This window comes from Tachyglossus aculeatus, chromosome 2, assembly GCF_015852505.1.
Source record: "Tachyglossus aculeatus isolate mTacAcu1 chromosome 2, mTacAcu1.pri, whole genome shotgun sequence".
Classification (NCBI taxonomy): Eukaryota; Metazoa; Chordata; class Mammalia; order Monotremata; family Tachyglossidae; genus Tachyglossus; species Tachyglossus aculeatus.
This window is the reverse complement of record NC_052067.1, coordinates 106,307,815-106,323,664: the sequence shown is the minus strand read 5'-3', so window position 1 is coordinate 106,323,664 and position 15,850 is coordinate 106,307,815. Positions and strand designations below refer to the sequence as shown.

Below are 15,850 nucleotides of genomic sequence, written 5' to 3'. Positions count from 1 at the left end.
TAATAGGAGAGGGCAAGGTGATTGAGTTCTTTAAACCCTATGGTAAGGAGTTTCTGTTTGTTGCAGAGGTGGTGGATGGTGGAGGTTCTTGAGGAGTGGGGAAACATGGACTGAGCGTTTTTTTAAAAAGTGATGTGGGGAACAGTGTGAAGTATGGATTGAAATAGGGAGAGATGCAAATCAGGGAGGTCAGCAATGAGGCTGATACAGTAATCAAGGCAGGATAGGATAAATGCTTGAATTAATGTGGTCGCAGTTTGGATGGAGAGGAAAGGACAGATTTTGGTGATGTTGTGAAGGTTGAACCCACAGGATTTAGTGATAGATTGAATATGGGGGTTGAATGAGTGAGAGGAGTCAAGGGTACACCAAGATTATGGGCTCATGAGACAGGAAGGATAGTGGTACCATAATTTAAAGAAGACAGTATTTCCCGGCACTTTCTTTTTTGCATAGTATTGTATTAAGCCCTTAGGAGAATACAAAAGAAGTGAAGACATGACCCCTGCCCTCAAGGAGTTTAAAATCTAACAGAATCCTTCATAGTTACAAGGTCTTCATGAGGGTCATGCTCTAATAGTCTCCATTCTAGGACCAATTTGGGAACAGCTGTGTTGTTTTGATGTTGGTAGAGTTTAGCAGCCTGTCTCTGGTGGCAAGGTACGTTTCTGGGATATAGAATCCTGGTATTTATGAGGGCTCAGGGCCCCAGGAGTTCTTCATTAGGCCTATCAGTAAGGAAAATCACAGTCTGCCCATGAAATATCCTGAAATGAGAGTGGGGGCAGCAGAAATTGTGGTAGTGGTGATGAAACCATGAGCCCCTTCTGGGACAGGGAATGTATCCAATCTGATAAGTTTGTATATGCCCCAGCACTTAGAATCATGCATGATACATAGTAAATGCTTAACAAATGCTGTTATAAAACAGAAACGAGGAGCTCAGCCTCCTCACGGAGGTGGAAAACAGAAGAGTTTCCCCACTGCCTTTTTCCGTGCTTCTGGCCTTGACTTCCTCCGGTGACCTTGAGCTGTCCCTTTGGGTGGGAGCCTGGGAGACAGCAATGAGGACCGATCATGGACCTGCCAAAACACCAAGAACCCATGGCAGCAGTGTGGTGGGGGCTGGGAGTGAAGGGGCTGGGTTATTTCTGTGCTCTTAGACTTACTGTTTTCTCTATGGCCCTGAGAGAGAGAGAGAGAGAGAGAGAGAGAGCGCCCCTTTCTGCCTCTCTTTTATAATCAGTCTGCTTTCTGCTCTTCATCTTTCCTATCCCATCTTCTCTTCATTCACCAGGACCTCTGCCCCAGCCTCTTTGAAGCTCCCTCCTCCTCATTCCTCTTTGAACTATAGAAAATTGTCCTACTTTTTGCCTGTAAATGCATATAAATGCAGTCCTTGAGAAGGCAAATTCTTGCCTAGTGGAAAGAGCATTGGCCTGAGAGTCAGAGGACCTGGAGTCTAATCCCAGCTCAGCCACTTGCCTGGTGTGTGGCCTTGGGTAAGTCACTTAACTTCTCTATGCCTCAGTTTCCTCATCTGTAAACTCGGGACTACATTCTACCCCCTCCGACTTAGACCGTGAGCCCCATGTGGGACAGGGACTGTGTCCAAACTGATTATCTCATATCTATTCCAGTGTTTAGTACAGTACTTGGCACATAGTAAACACTTAAGTACCATACTAATAAAATAATAAACATTATTATTGTCATTATTACCACCACCTTGGCTCCTCAGAAGGGGGGTTCTTCCAGGAACATTATAGAGACATCAAAGGAGAGTGGTATGTCAGTCTGCCCCTGCCTCACTCCCAAACAATACCATGTCTCACTCTACAACACCAACCCAAGAAAGTTCCTCAATAGGATAGCCAATTTAATTTTAGAGGAAGTAAAATTCTTCCTCCCTGGCATCTCCACAAGGCAATCAGGTTAACCTCCCCCCAGCACCCCACCCAGCCCATTGGCTTTAAATAATAATTGTGGGATTAGCTAAGTACTTACCATGTGCTAAGCATTGTGTTGAGCTCTGAAGTAGATAATAATAATAATGGTATTTGTTAAGCACTTACTATGTGCTAAGCACTGTTCTAGGTGCTGGGATAGATACAAGGTAATCAGGCTGTCCCACATGGGGCTCACAGTCTTAATCCCCATTTTACAGATTAGCTAACTGAAGCCCAGAGAAGTTAAGTGGCTTTCCCAAGTTCACACAGCTGTCAAGTGGCAGAGCTAGGATTAGAACCCATGTCTTCGAACTCCCAAGCCTGTGCTCTTTCCACTAAGCCAATGACTGACCAGGCACAGTCCCTCTTCAACATGGGTCTCATATTTTAATGGGGAGAGAGAATGGATTTTTTTTACAGGTGAGGAAGTTGAGGCACAGAGAAGCGAAGTGAGTTGCCCAAGTTTGCACAGAAGATAAGTGGAGAAGTTAGAAATAGAACCCAGGTCTCCTGACTCCTAGCCCTGTACTCTCTCTAGGCCACGCTGTACCTCACAGCTCTATATTCTCCTCTCATCTCCCCCATCCCATCACACCATCATCTTGATTCCTCCGTGGCCAGCACCACTTTCTTTGAAAATTTATTTCACTGCAATGGCTGTTGCTGATTCCTCCCCCATCCTTGGCCCCCAGGATAAGGGGTTATGATCGCCTGCAGGCTGCAGATGGGGAATGAGCTGGCTATAAATGCTGCAGTGAAACAAGCTGTTTTTTTTTTTTTATTTAAAAAACAATGCCAGGTGTGTCTGTGGGAAGAGGACCTGGAGATGGGGGGCACGGGGCAGCAGAGTCAGTGAGCAGGAAAATACTTTATAAAGCACCCAGTGGGGAGCAGGTAGGGATAGTTATGGATGGGAGAAGAGGGTGCAGTGCAGAATGCACCTGATCACTAACCAAGGACGCCAGGGAGGAATGACACAACTCCGACTTGCGAAGGAATAATCGTTAGACTCAAGGGATATTTGCAGCATTTAAATGACTAAAATAGGAGAAAACTGTTGGTGTGTACTTTTAATGCTTTTTAATTGGTGCCCAAGCTCTTAGTACAGTGCTGTGTACACAGTAGACTCTCAGTAAATACAATTGATTGATCGATTGATGGATGCATTTCTAGGAAGCCCGGAGGAAATATTATCACTGTTTTACAGCTCAACTCCTTATTCATTCACTTTTTATAATGTCTCAATGAAATCAATGGCCTTCAGTAAACTATAAATCTTGTAATGTTATTTCAACAAGACAAGCAAACAGAAGCAAGCCAGGTGTTTGGACTCGTTAGAGATATAGCCTATTTTTTGAACAGACGTTCCTGGTGATCTTTTAGTTATCTCCTGGTCAAAAGTTTTCTCATCTCTTTCATAGAAATGAGCCTTAAAAAATGTTAAGCAAACAAATGAATAAAAGGCTTCTTTTCCACTTATGGGATGCTTTTAAAAAAATTAATGTGAAGCAATTCACACAGTATGTTCAAAGCAGGTTGTGGGAATCTGTGAATTACTTTAGCCGTGCAAATAGCTTAATGAAAGAGTAAGTTGGCCTACATAGAGAAGCAGCGTGGCTCAGTGGAATGAGCATGGGCTTTGGAGTCAGAAGTCATGGGTTCAAATCCCAGCTCTGCCAATTGTCAGCTAGGTGACTTTGGGCAAGTCACTTAACTTCTCTGTGCCTCAGTTACCTCATCTGTAAAATGGGAATTAAGAACTGTGAGCCCTCCATGGGACAACCTTATCACCTTGTAACCTCCCCAGTGCTTAAAACAGTGCTTTGCACATAGTAAGTGCTTAATAAATGCCATCATTATTATTATAGTGTTCCTGGATCTAGCGCTTATATCACTGACTTTGCCTACACAATCGTTTGAAGAACCCCTTCTACTCTCACCTTATGTACAAACTTTCATTCATTCATTCAATCGTATTTATTGAGTGCATACTGTGTGCATTTACTCATGATTATAATTGTGGTTTCTTTTTTTGGTTTTTGGTTTGTGGTTTTTGGTTTTTAAGTACTTTACACTATATTAAGCACTGGAGTAGATATTGAATAGTCAGGTCCTACATTGGGCTCACAGTCTCAGTGGGAAGGTATTAAGTCATCATTTTACAAATGAGGAAACTGAAGCACAGAGAAGTGATGTGGCTTCCCTCAGGTGAAACAGCAGACAAGTGGTGGAGCTGGAATTAGAACTCAGATCCACTGACTCGCAGGCATGTGTTCTTGAAACTAAGCCATGCTGCTTCCCCTTCATCCCAGCTTCACAAGCAACTCCTACAACTTCCCACAGCTCAGTGATGAGAGACTGACATCCTCACAACAAAAGGTTCCCTCCTTCATATACTTCTAATATTTGCCCCCAATTAAATTCTAATCCCATCCCCTACCCACATCAAGCTTAGAGTCCAGAAGGGGAGACAGGCACTAAAATCAATTACAGATATATACTTAAGGGCTGTGAGGGAGGGGTGGATTTCAAATGCCCAGAGGGTAAAATAAGAACTTGAATTTTGTAGTGTTTTAAGTTTCAAAAGAGCTTTTGTGTGAATTATCAATCAATAAATCAATGGCATTTATTGAGAATTTACTATGTGTAGAGCACTGTCCTAAGCACTTGGGAGAGTACACTGTAACAAAGTTGGCAGAAATGTTCCCTGTCCACAATGACCTTACATTTATACATTTATACTCCCCCTTTTAGACTGTGAGCCCACTGTTGGGTAGGGACTGTCTCTATATGTTGCCAACTTGTACTTCCCAAGTGCTTAGTACAGTGCTCTGCACACAGTAAGCGCTCAATAAATACGATTGATTGATTGCTACTGTTTTAGACTCAGAACATTCCTGCAAGATAGAGACTAATCCCATTATTATTGTTATTGCTATTCTTCTTATTATTATCCCCATTTTCCTGACAAGGAAACTGAGCTCTGACATGTCACAGCCAGCTAGTGGCAGAGCTGGGACCAGAAGCCAGATCTTCAGGCCTCCTGGCTTGTATTTTTTTCCACTCGGCCATGCTATTTCACCTGATATTGTAAATATTTTGCCCCATGCTCTGTGTCTTCCCAGGTTTCCATCTCTATCACCGACTTCCGGGTCTCATGCCAGAAAGCTGCCTTCTGATCATTGTTGGTGCCTTGGTTGGCGGCATCATCTTTGGCACTGACCACAAATCCCCTCCAGTCATGGATTCGAGCATCTACTTCCTGTACCTCCTCCCGCCCATCGTCTTGGAAGGGGGATACTTCATGCCCACCCGGCCCTTCTTTGAGAACTTCGGTTCCATCCTGTGGTGGTCCGGAATGGGCGCTCTCATGAACGCCTTCGGCATTGGCCTCTCGTTGTACTTGATCTGCCAGATCAAGGTATTTGGGCTCAGCGATGTCAACCTGCTGCAGAACCTGCTCTTCGGCAGCATGATCTCGGCTGTGGACCCCGTGGCCGTCCTGGCTGTCTTTGAGGAGGCTCGGGTGAACGAGCAGCTCTACATGATGATCTTCGGAGAGGCTCTCCTCAACGATGGAATCAGCGTGGTGAGTTCTCTCTGTGGCTAATGCTACCTTCTCCAGTGAACCTTGTGTGGGGCCTGGAACCAGTTGGCATTCCCAAGGCCTAATTCGGAAGGAGCAATCCCCAAAGGCATGTTGGGAGACGGGTCAGAGTCACTAATGTGATGTGAAAATTCTGACTTCTTCAATTAGGATTTGCTTTGGGTTCTTTCAAATGGTTTCCAGTACTTTGGTGTCATTTACTGGACAAATAGCTCCTCAGTTTAATGTAATTTTCTGCTCAGTGTGCAGAAATCACTGCTATGGGCTCTTCTGGGATTTTCACACAATGGAAAAAGGAACAGTTACATCTTGATTTTTTTCTATCTTGTCATTGCACCCTGAGGTAAATGCAGTTAAGTAAAACCTGGGAAACGGTACGTTCACTGTGGATGGGTAATGTGTCTACTTACTCCATTGCATTGTACTCTCCCAAGTGCTTAGTATGGTGGTGTGCACATAGTAAATGCTCAATCAGTTCCACTGATGATAACGATGATGATGAAGTCATGCCCAGGTGGTCATCCAAGTAAAGGCAGATACAGTAATTGTGATATCTGGTAAGAGATTACTATGTGTCAAACACTGTACTAAGCACTGGGGTAGTTACAAGATAATCAGGTCAGACACACTCCTTATCCTACATGGGGCTCACAGTATAAGAGGGAGAATAGGTAAATTGAATTCTCATTTTATGGATGAGGAAATTGAGGCACACAGAAGTTTGGTGACTTTTCCAAGATCACACAGAAGACAAGTGGCAGAGCTGGAATTAGAACCCAAGTCTTCTGACCCCCAGGCCTGTGTTCTTTCCATTAGGCCATAATACTTCTCTAGAATGGCACTTCTAACGTAGGAGCTTTCTCTCACAAATACATGCACACAGCATTGAATGATCTCAAATGGTTGAAAGTGTTCGTTTCTTGGGGCAAGTTAGATTTTAGGAAATGTTTCCTCCACATTTTCCAGACTCAGGAGCTCTCTCATCTCCTCATCTTTTAGCCCTCAGCTTCCATGGCAGAATTTTTTTAATGGTATGTAAGTGCTTACTATGTACCAGGCACTGTACTAAGCTGTGGAGTAGATTCCAGCCAATCAGGTTGGACACAGTCAGGGTCCCACATGGGGCCCACAACTCATCTCTGTTTTACAGATGAGGTAATTGAAGCACAGAGAAGTGAAGTCACTTGCCCAAGGTCACAGAGCAGATAAGTCATTAGAACCCAGGTCCTTCTGACTCCTAGGTCTGTGCTCTATGTACTAGGCCACAGGTACTTCATATACTCAATTATTTCTTTTAAATCTAATTTACTTTAGTGTCTGTTTTTCCCATTAGACTGCAAGATCCTTGAGAACAGGGATTGTGTCTACTAATTCTATTTTAGTCTCCCAAGTGCATAGTACAGTGCTCTGCACATAACACCCAATGAATACTATTGATTAATTCTGTATGAAAGCTTCCTGAATTACTATCAGTTGCACAACCGAGTGAGTTTTCCTGCTGGCCTTTTATTTAAACTCCTCCCTAGATCAAGGCAGATGAGCGATTCACAGGGAGAGAGACTCTTGGGAAAAAGCCAGCTAAGGTGGTTAGGAAACATTTGGCCTTAAGTAGACCTTATGTAGAAAATAGAGAAATTGAACACCAAGGACCTGAACCATTTAAGTGGACCCTTATATTGAACATTTATGCTTGTTTCTTTTTATGTGTGTTTCCCTTTTTGGGGTATTGATGAGCAAGCAATATCTGGTCCAGGGCAACCCTGACCAGGATTTTGCAGTGTGGCCTAGTAGAAAGAACGTGTCTGGGGATCAAAGAACCAGGGTTCTAGTCTAAACTTTGCCACTTGTCTGCTGTGTGACCTTGGGCAAATCACTAACCAGTTTCCTGATTGGGAAAATTGGATTAAATACCTGTTCTCCCTCCCATTTAGATAGTGAAATCCATGTAGGACAGGGATGGGTAAGGAATGTGTCTACCAACTCTGCTAAACTGTACTCTACTAAGTGCTTAGTAAAGTGCTCTACACAGTAAGCCCTCAATAAATATGACTGATCAATTGATTTACTGTGTCCAACCTATCTTTTATCTACCCTTGCATATAGTAAGTGCATAACTAGGGAGATGGATAGTAATTGCTGCAGTCTTTTTTCTTGCTGTTCTTGAAGATAATGAAGATAGTGGAGTCTTTGAAATCCTGAGATCTATTCTCAGCATCTATCTGTCCCCACTAGACTGTACATATATATTTCCCCTCTAGCTGTAAGCTCCTTGAGTTGTCTACCAACTCTGTTATGTTGTTCTCTCCTAAGCACTTTGTTCAGTGCTTTGCACACTCAATAAATATGACTGATCTGTTGAGCCTGCTTCCTAGCTGGCCATAGAAACAATAATTGTTATCATAGCATTGGCTCTGACCACATATGGAATAGGGTAGCCTAATGATGACAGCTCCAATCAATCAATCGATTTTATTTATTGAGTGCTTACTGTGTGCAGAACACTGTACTAAGCACTTGGGAGAGTACAATAAAACAGAATTGGTAGACAGGTTCCCTGCCCCCAAGGAGCTTACAGTCCAGTGAAGAAGCAAAGATGCTTCTGGGGGTATTATGGAGACTAAATGGATATTTATCCCTATGAGCTAATAATTATGATAATAACTGTGGTATTTAGGTGCCAAGCACTATGCAAAGCACTGGAGAAGATACAGTACAATTAGATGAGACACAGTCACTGCAACCATGACTGAACTGGGTCTGCTATCTTCTCAAGGGTTGTATGTAGTCAACACCGCTCTTTGGTGGTGTTGTGACATTCATTCATTCAATCATATTTATTGAGTGCTTACCGTGTGCAGAGCACTGTACTAAGCACTTGGGAAGTACAAGTCAGCAACAAATAGTGATGGTCCCTACCCAGCAACTGGCTCACAGTCTAGAAGGGGGAGACAGACAACAAAACAAAACATGTAGACAGGTGTCAAAATCGTCAGAACAAATAGAATTAAAGCTATATGCACATCATTGACAAAACGAATAGAATAGTAAGTATGTACAAGTAAAATAGAGTGATAATTCTGTACAAATATACAGTACAAATACAAAGTACAAATACAAGTGCTGTGGGGAGGGGAAGGAGGTAGGGCGGGGGGATTGAGAGGAGGAGAGGAAAAAGGGGGCTCAGTCTGGGAAGGCTTCCTGGAGGAGGTGAGCTCTCAGTAGGGCTTTGAAGGGAGGAAGAGTGACAGCATGTACGAGTCTAAACATATTCTGTAAAATAGTGAATGGCTTTAAAATATGAATTGAAATAGTGACATGAAATAATCTCAGCTAAAACAAAATCCATCCTTGAGGCAGTTCAGGAGCCTTGGAATTTGAAATGTGAAAATGATTTCTTGCCATGAGTTTAATGGGAATTGTGTCCAAAAATTAAACTTTTAATATTCTACTGATTGCAACTTCTTTGAAGGGGAAACTTGAAGTTAGAGGCTGGTCTAGGTGATTTGTTGAGATTCCTTCCAATACTTTGGTCCTCTGATTTAGAGTAACTATAAAATCATTCCAGTTAGTAGCAAAATATACCTATCTTAAACTTGTTGATAACCACCTAGTAGCTTTCGTTGAGTTGGAGTCAAACCCAGGCATCCCATTAAAACACTATGAGTTTGGTTTGGTGAAACTGGGACTCCTCACTCTCTCAAATCTGATTGAAGTAGGCAATATAATCAATCATTTGTATTTACTGAGTGCATTCTGTGTGCAGAGCACTATACTAAGTGTTTGGAAAAGTACAATATGATAGAGAAGCAGCATGTCCTAGTGGAAAGAGCACAGGCTGGGGAGTCATAGGACCTGGGTTCTAATCCCAGCTCTGTCATTTAACTTCTCTGCCTCATTTCCTCATCTGTATATCCTCCTCCCTCCAACTTAGACTGTGAGTCCCTCGTGGGACATGGCCTGTGTACCACCTAAGACTTGTATCTACCACAGCTCTTAGAACAGGTCTTAACATATAGTATGTGCTTAAATATCTTAAAAAAAACCCACAAAACAAAAAACACCCTGCCAGAGTTCTTAGACCAAATCCCTATGAGGTCATTACAGTGTACAAGCAGGGACAGAAATTAAAATAAATTATGGGTAGGGTAAATGGTAGAGTGTATGGATATGTACATAAGTGGTATGGGGCTGAGGGTGGTGATACCCAGTGATTTCCAAAGCTCATATCTGGACCACTCCTATTACAGAGCTAAACAGAAGGAGAATCTGTCTCTCGGTGCCATCACTGCTTTTCTTTTGGATGCCTGTTGAAACCAAATATCAGTGATTTTTAGTTGTGATTCAACCAGCTTGTGGAAATGATGCCTAAGTCTGCTTAAATAAAGTATTCTAAAAATCATGGGGGAAACTCAGCCCAGATTGGTTAAAAAGTTATAAATGTTAAATTACATTTAGTATGATTTAGGGTTAACTGTCTGTTAATGATAAGCAATTGTCTTTGGACTTTGAAATTAGAATTGTTGAAAGATGGAAATGCCATCCTTTTACTTGCTGGGCTTCTAAACTTTTACTCTGATAAATGGGATTATTTGTTTTTCTTAATGGCATTTGTTAAGCATTTATTTTGTGCCAGGCACTACACTAACCCCTGGGGTACATACAAGCTCATCAGGTTGAACATAGCCCCTGTCTCACTTCAGGCTCACAGTCTTTATTCCCATTTTACAGATGAGGTAACTGAAGCACAGAGAAATGAAGTGACTTGCCCAAGGTCACACAGCAGAAAGTGTGAGCTTGTTATGGGCAGGGATTGTCTCTCTTTATTGCTGTATGGTAATAATTTTCCAAGTGTTTAATATAGTGCTCTGCAAACAGTAAACTCTCAATAAATACGATTGACTGAATGAATTAATGATTGGAAACTGGCAGATCTAGGATTAGAACCCAGGTCCTCTGGCAAAACATGTCGGGGCCACCAATGGGCTTGCTGAAACATCGTAGATAAAGCTCCTGTGATCTTTGATCACCTTATCTCTTAACCTGGAGCTCAACATGAGGTTTGAAAGTACAAACCGTAGGTTTTCCCCTTCCTCTGCCTCCTCATGCTTGGGGCCACCTAGACATTTGGGTTGGCATATGGGTAGGTGGAAAAGATCAGCTCCATCTTGTTAATCCAGCTACGGATTCTATCTCTAACAATGACAGCAGGGTGCTTGAAGGAGCCATGTAGCAATTCTCCTCCTCATCGTCCATCAAAATGATTAGGCCATTAAATCCTTAACTTTCCTCTCTCCATTCCCAACATTTTCTCCGGTCAAACAGTGGGGAGTTTTCCTCCATGAATTTACCCAAACCCTGCTTGAGCCTGCTGATATTTTTTTTCAGTGAAACTCTATGGGCGAACAAATAGCAAGCTGTAAGTAAGGTACGAATTTAACAGTCATCATTTTGTGTAACCAGTCCTCAAATCTAATGCTTTGAGTATGAAAAATATATAATTAGTATTTATTCTGTTTCCTTCCAGGTGTTATACAACATATTAATCGCCTTTACGAGGATGCATAAATATGAAGACATAGAACCTATTGATATTCTGGCTGGTTTTGCTCGTTTTATTGTGGTGGGGATTGGGGGAGTGTGTTTTGGTATCATCTTTGGATTCATTTCAGCCTTTATCACACGTTTCACTCAGAACATTTCTGCCATTGAACCGCTGATCGTCTTCATGTTCAGCTATTTGTCATACTTAGCCGCAGAAACGCTCTACCTCTCTGGCATCCTAGCGTGAGTACAAATCGGACCATAGTCCAGTGTTATGGGAACCTTCCCAAGTGCTTAGTACAGTGCTCTGCACATAGGAAGTGCTTAATAAATATGAATGAATGAATGAATGAATGAACTGGGCATCTGGAAAAGGCACAGATTCTAGAGATAAATCTTAAAGGGAAGGTTACAAGATTCAAGGATGGTAAAATTTTAATAAAATCTGAGTCAGGATCTTTGAGTAAGAAATATCTCCTTAAAATGTCTACTTACAACTTCATTTGCCTGGAGAATAGACTCCTTAATCAGTCAATCATATTTATCAAGCACGTACTGTATACGGAGCACTCACTATATTAAGGACTTCGGAGAGTACAATATAACAGTGTTGGCAGGCATATTCCCTCCCACAAGGAGCTCATAGTCTACGGGACTATTGAGGTGTACAGCCTCTTTGTTGGATCTGTCCAGAACCCTTATAATGCTAACGTAGAAAAGGAATAGTTTCTGATAAACATACTCACATTCCAGTGAAATTTTGCATATTCAGTATACTGGCAACATCCTCGGTTTTCCATTGCAATAAAACAACTCCTCAGCATCCAACAGTTTTGAGGATGGTAGGGGGCTGTGCAAGAGGGGAGGCAGTTGGTACAGATTCATCTATTTTGGGAAATAATTTTCAATGTGCCTCAACCCACGGATGTTCTTGGAATTATATTCCTAGGTATTATTTAATATCTTATCAATCCATTTTGGCATTACCCTGGGGCCCTGTTCCAGAGCTCAGGAACTAGACTGAGTCACGGTAACTGAACAATTCCTACATAAAAGCTGTCACAAGAAATGCCAGTCATTCAGTGGGAACAGGTTAGGTGACATGTCTTTAATAACATATGCCTTGTGTATAACTGGGGCCAACTTACAGCTGAGGAGCCCACCGCGATGGGGAGTGTTGAGTGGGGTTGTAGAAGTCATTGCTGGTTGTCCAAAGAGAGTCCTAAGTGTATTTCTCAAAGGTGATGCAAATAGGCTGTCATTTTATTTTACAAAAGCCGTGCACACACCCATGGCAACTAGCAGCAGCGGTAACCATATCAACAAATAGTCACTGCATACCCTACCCTGTTCTGTGCATTAATTTCTAAATAACAAGTCGCTTCCGTCTCAGTCAACAGTCAGTCAACAGTGTTCAGTGAGAGCCCTCTAGGTACAGAGTACTGTTTCTTCCTATGGGAAACTCTTAAAAATTACAGAGGCAGGGGATAGGAATCAGTGTCCAAGCAAGAAGGAAAGGGTGAAGTGTCCTTTTTTTTCCAAAACCCAAATGAGATCTCAAAAATGTCCTTTTTGAGGATGCTAAGAGGGACCTTTCTGAGGTGCTTGTTTTGATTGACTCACTGTCTCTCCTACAGGATCACAGCCTGTGCCGTGACCATGAAAAAATACGTGGAAGAGAATGTGTCCCAAAAGTCCTATACCACCATCAAGTACTTTATGAAGATGCTGAGCAGTGTCAGTGAGACTCTGATCTTTATCTTCATGGGTGTGTCGACAGTTGGAAAAGACCATGAGTGGAACTGGGCCTTTGTCAGCTTCACCCTCACCTTCTGCTTGATCTGGCGGGCAATAAGTAAGAGATGGACCACCTCAGGTGGCTCTCCTGGGTGAATGCAATGGTTGGCATCACTTTATAAAGAATTCTTTTGATGCAGAAATAAAATAGAAACTGGATGTGAACCGGTAAAACCGGTGAGGGGAGGCTAGGCATCAGAAACTGACTGGGTAACTTTCCCCGTCGTCCTGGCGGGCCAGGACAATTTACATTTTTGAAAGTTGAACTTCTCCTCTCAGGGTCGCACCTGGAGAGTTTCCATTACTCCACCAGTCTTGGCTATGGGAGGGGGAGTCAAGCAGAGGCCTACGCATTCCATTCCTAGCTTGGGCAGTGGCTAGCGTATGGAAGGCAATCTGTTACAAGTCAAAACTCACCCATCCTGGGCAGCAGAAAACATGGGAGAGAGTCGAGGGTGGAGACTTGAGTTTTCTTTGTGGAAGGTGACAATGGTAAACCACTTCTGTATTTTTACCAAGAAAACTCCATGGATCCACTACCAGAACAATTGCAGATGGAGAGCAGGGTGTTCTGGAAGAGGTGTCCGTGGTTCTGCTATGGGTCGGAAACGACCCATAAGACCCATAAGACAAGACAAGGTTGAACATGGCTTTTCTGCTTTCAGGAGGCCTTTTTAAGTAAAAAGAGAACTTTCCTATCAACACATTTTTATATAGTCAGGATAAATTTATCCCTTTCCTTCTCACCTCGCTGCCAATTTGTGTGTTCTTTCAGCTGAAATCAGATATAGACGACAAGCTGCTGGAATTTACACTTAGGAGGAGGACTGCGGAGGGGCTTGTACAATGTGCTTTGTGACAAAAGTGTTAGTTTTGTTAGAAAACGCTCCTCAAAATAATTCAGGTGTCCCTTTCATTCATTCATTCATTCAATCGTATTTATTGAGCGCTTACTGTGTGCAGAGCACTGTACTAAGCACTTGGGAAATACAAGTTGGCAACATATAGAGACGGTCCCTATCCAACAGTGGGCTCACATTTCGGTTTAAAGTTATCGGGTGAAGGAGGATAATACTGTACCTGATTTGGTTTGCAGCTCAAACCCATAGAATCTCCATCGTTAAAACTGATTAGCGGGGTTATTGATAATTGCAGAACTTAACTCCTTTACTGGAGATCCTGACACATGGAATTCCTCTTAGCCTCTGTCACCTAACCCTGTGGCCCATTTTGAAAGTGCAACTTTTAGAAGCCGAACAATAGAAATGATTAGCGTACGACTAATGTCCCTTTCTATGATTAGAAATTGCAGGGCTTTGGGCACGAGGTTAGGGCTTCAGGTCAGTCAGACAGTCGAACGTATTTATTGAGCACTTACTTTGTGCAGAGTATTGTACTAAGTGCTTGGGAGGGTACAGTTCAACAATATAACGGACACATTCTCTGTTCACAATGAGCTTTAAGTGAAATGTTGAGACTACAAGACCACAAAGAACTTACAGTCCCTAAGGGGAGACAGACATCAATATGAAAATAAATTACAGATATGTAAATAAGTGCTGTGGGGCTGAGGGTGGAGTACAAATAGTATAGTGCTCTGCACACAGTAAGCGCTCAATAAATATGACAATGAATGAAATCCAAATGCAAAGGTGACACAGAAGGGGATGAGAGAAGAGGAAATGAGGGCCCAGGTGGGGAAGGCCTCTTGGAGGAAATGTTGAAATGTGAAATGTTGAGGCTTCTGAAAGAGAAGCCAGCAAGTTTTAGGCAAAACTTTTCTCAAGTGTTCAACCACGTTGTCTGGATTCCAAGGTTGGCTGATAGTGGAGGCCCATTTCCTCCAGCCAGGTAAAAGCTGCAAGAGTCTAGACTTCTACATTAGGGAGCACCTACCTTTCGACAGCTTCATTGACCTTCTGGGTGAGCTTCAGAAAAGGATTCTTCCAGATAGGGCATAGGGGAATGAAGAGAGTGTTAAAAGAATTAAGCAGCTTTAATAGAGACATAATAGTACACTGTAGCCCACTGACTCTAATAATAATAATAATAATTTTGGTATTAAGCGCTTACTATGTTCCAAGCACTGTTCTAAGAGCTGGGGGAAATACAAGGTGATCAGGTTGTCTCACATGGGGCTCACAGTCTTAATCCCCATTTTCCAGATGAGGAACTGAGCCCCAGAGAAGTTAAGTGACTTGCACAAAGTCACACAGCTGACAGTTGGCGGAGCCAGGATTTGAACCCATAATGTAATAATAATAATAATAATAATAATAATAATAATAATGGCATTTATTAAGCACTTACAATGTGCTTAATTGTTCTAAGCACTGTTAGAACAATTCTAGTGATCAGGTTGTCCCAAGGGGGCTCACAGTCTTAATCCCCATTTTCCAGATGAGGTGCCTAAGGCCCAGAGAAGCTAAGTGACTTGCCCAAAGTCACACAGCTGACAAGTGGCGGAGCCAGCATTTGAACCCTTGGCCTCTGACTCTAAAGCCCGGGCACTTTTCAATGAGCCATGCTGCTTCACTAGGTATTGTTGTACCATACTGCATTCCCATCTAATGCATAGCACCTTGACTGTTGACAGTACACGTGCTTTTACGTAACTATTCTACAGTACCTAGCACACACGGCGTCTCATTGCCCACTAACTCTACATAGTAGAAATAAAAGTACTTACACACATATACATAGTAAACCCTGCCAAATATGACCTACATGGCTGCATGAAGCATGAAATAAATCTATAAAAACAAGACTTTGTATAAAATCCACCTCTGAATCGAACAGAAACTCCTTACCACTGACTTTAGAGCATTTAATCACCTTGCCCCCACCTGCCTTACCTCTCTGATTTCTTACTATAACCCAGCCAGCACACTTTGTTCCTCTAATGCCAGACTACTCACTGTACCTTGATCTCATCTATCTTGCTGCTAACCCCTCA

The 15,850-nt window shown here is 42.5% G+C and overlaps 1 protein-coding gene and 1 non-coding gene across 2 annotated transcripts in view; both read left to right on the top strand.

Moving 5' to 3' along the window:
- The window catches only part of SLC9A4 (solute carrier family 9 member A4), a 52,912-nt gene that overhangs the window by 3,193 nt on the left and 33,869 nt on the right, over window positions 1-15,850 (top strand). The window contains exons 2-4 of the mRNA XM_038770136.1: window positions 5,075-5,538; window positions 11,081-11,340; window positions 12,735-12,952. Of these exons, the coding sequence (XP_038626064.1) occupies window positions 5,075-5,538; window positions 11,081-11,340; window positions 12,735-12,952 (942 nt within the window). The remainder of the gene's footprint in view (window positions 1-5,074; window positions 5,539-11,080; window positions 11,341-12,734; window positions 12,953-15,850) is intronic.
- Window positions 13,164-13,301, top strand: LOC119925139. The gene has a single exon (XR_005449805.1). It is a non-coding gene; the product is annotated as a small nucleolar RNA SNORA7 (small nucleolar RNA).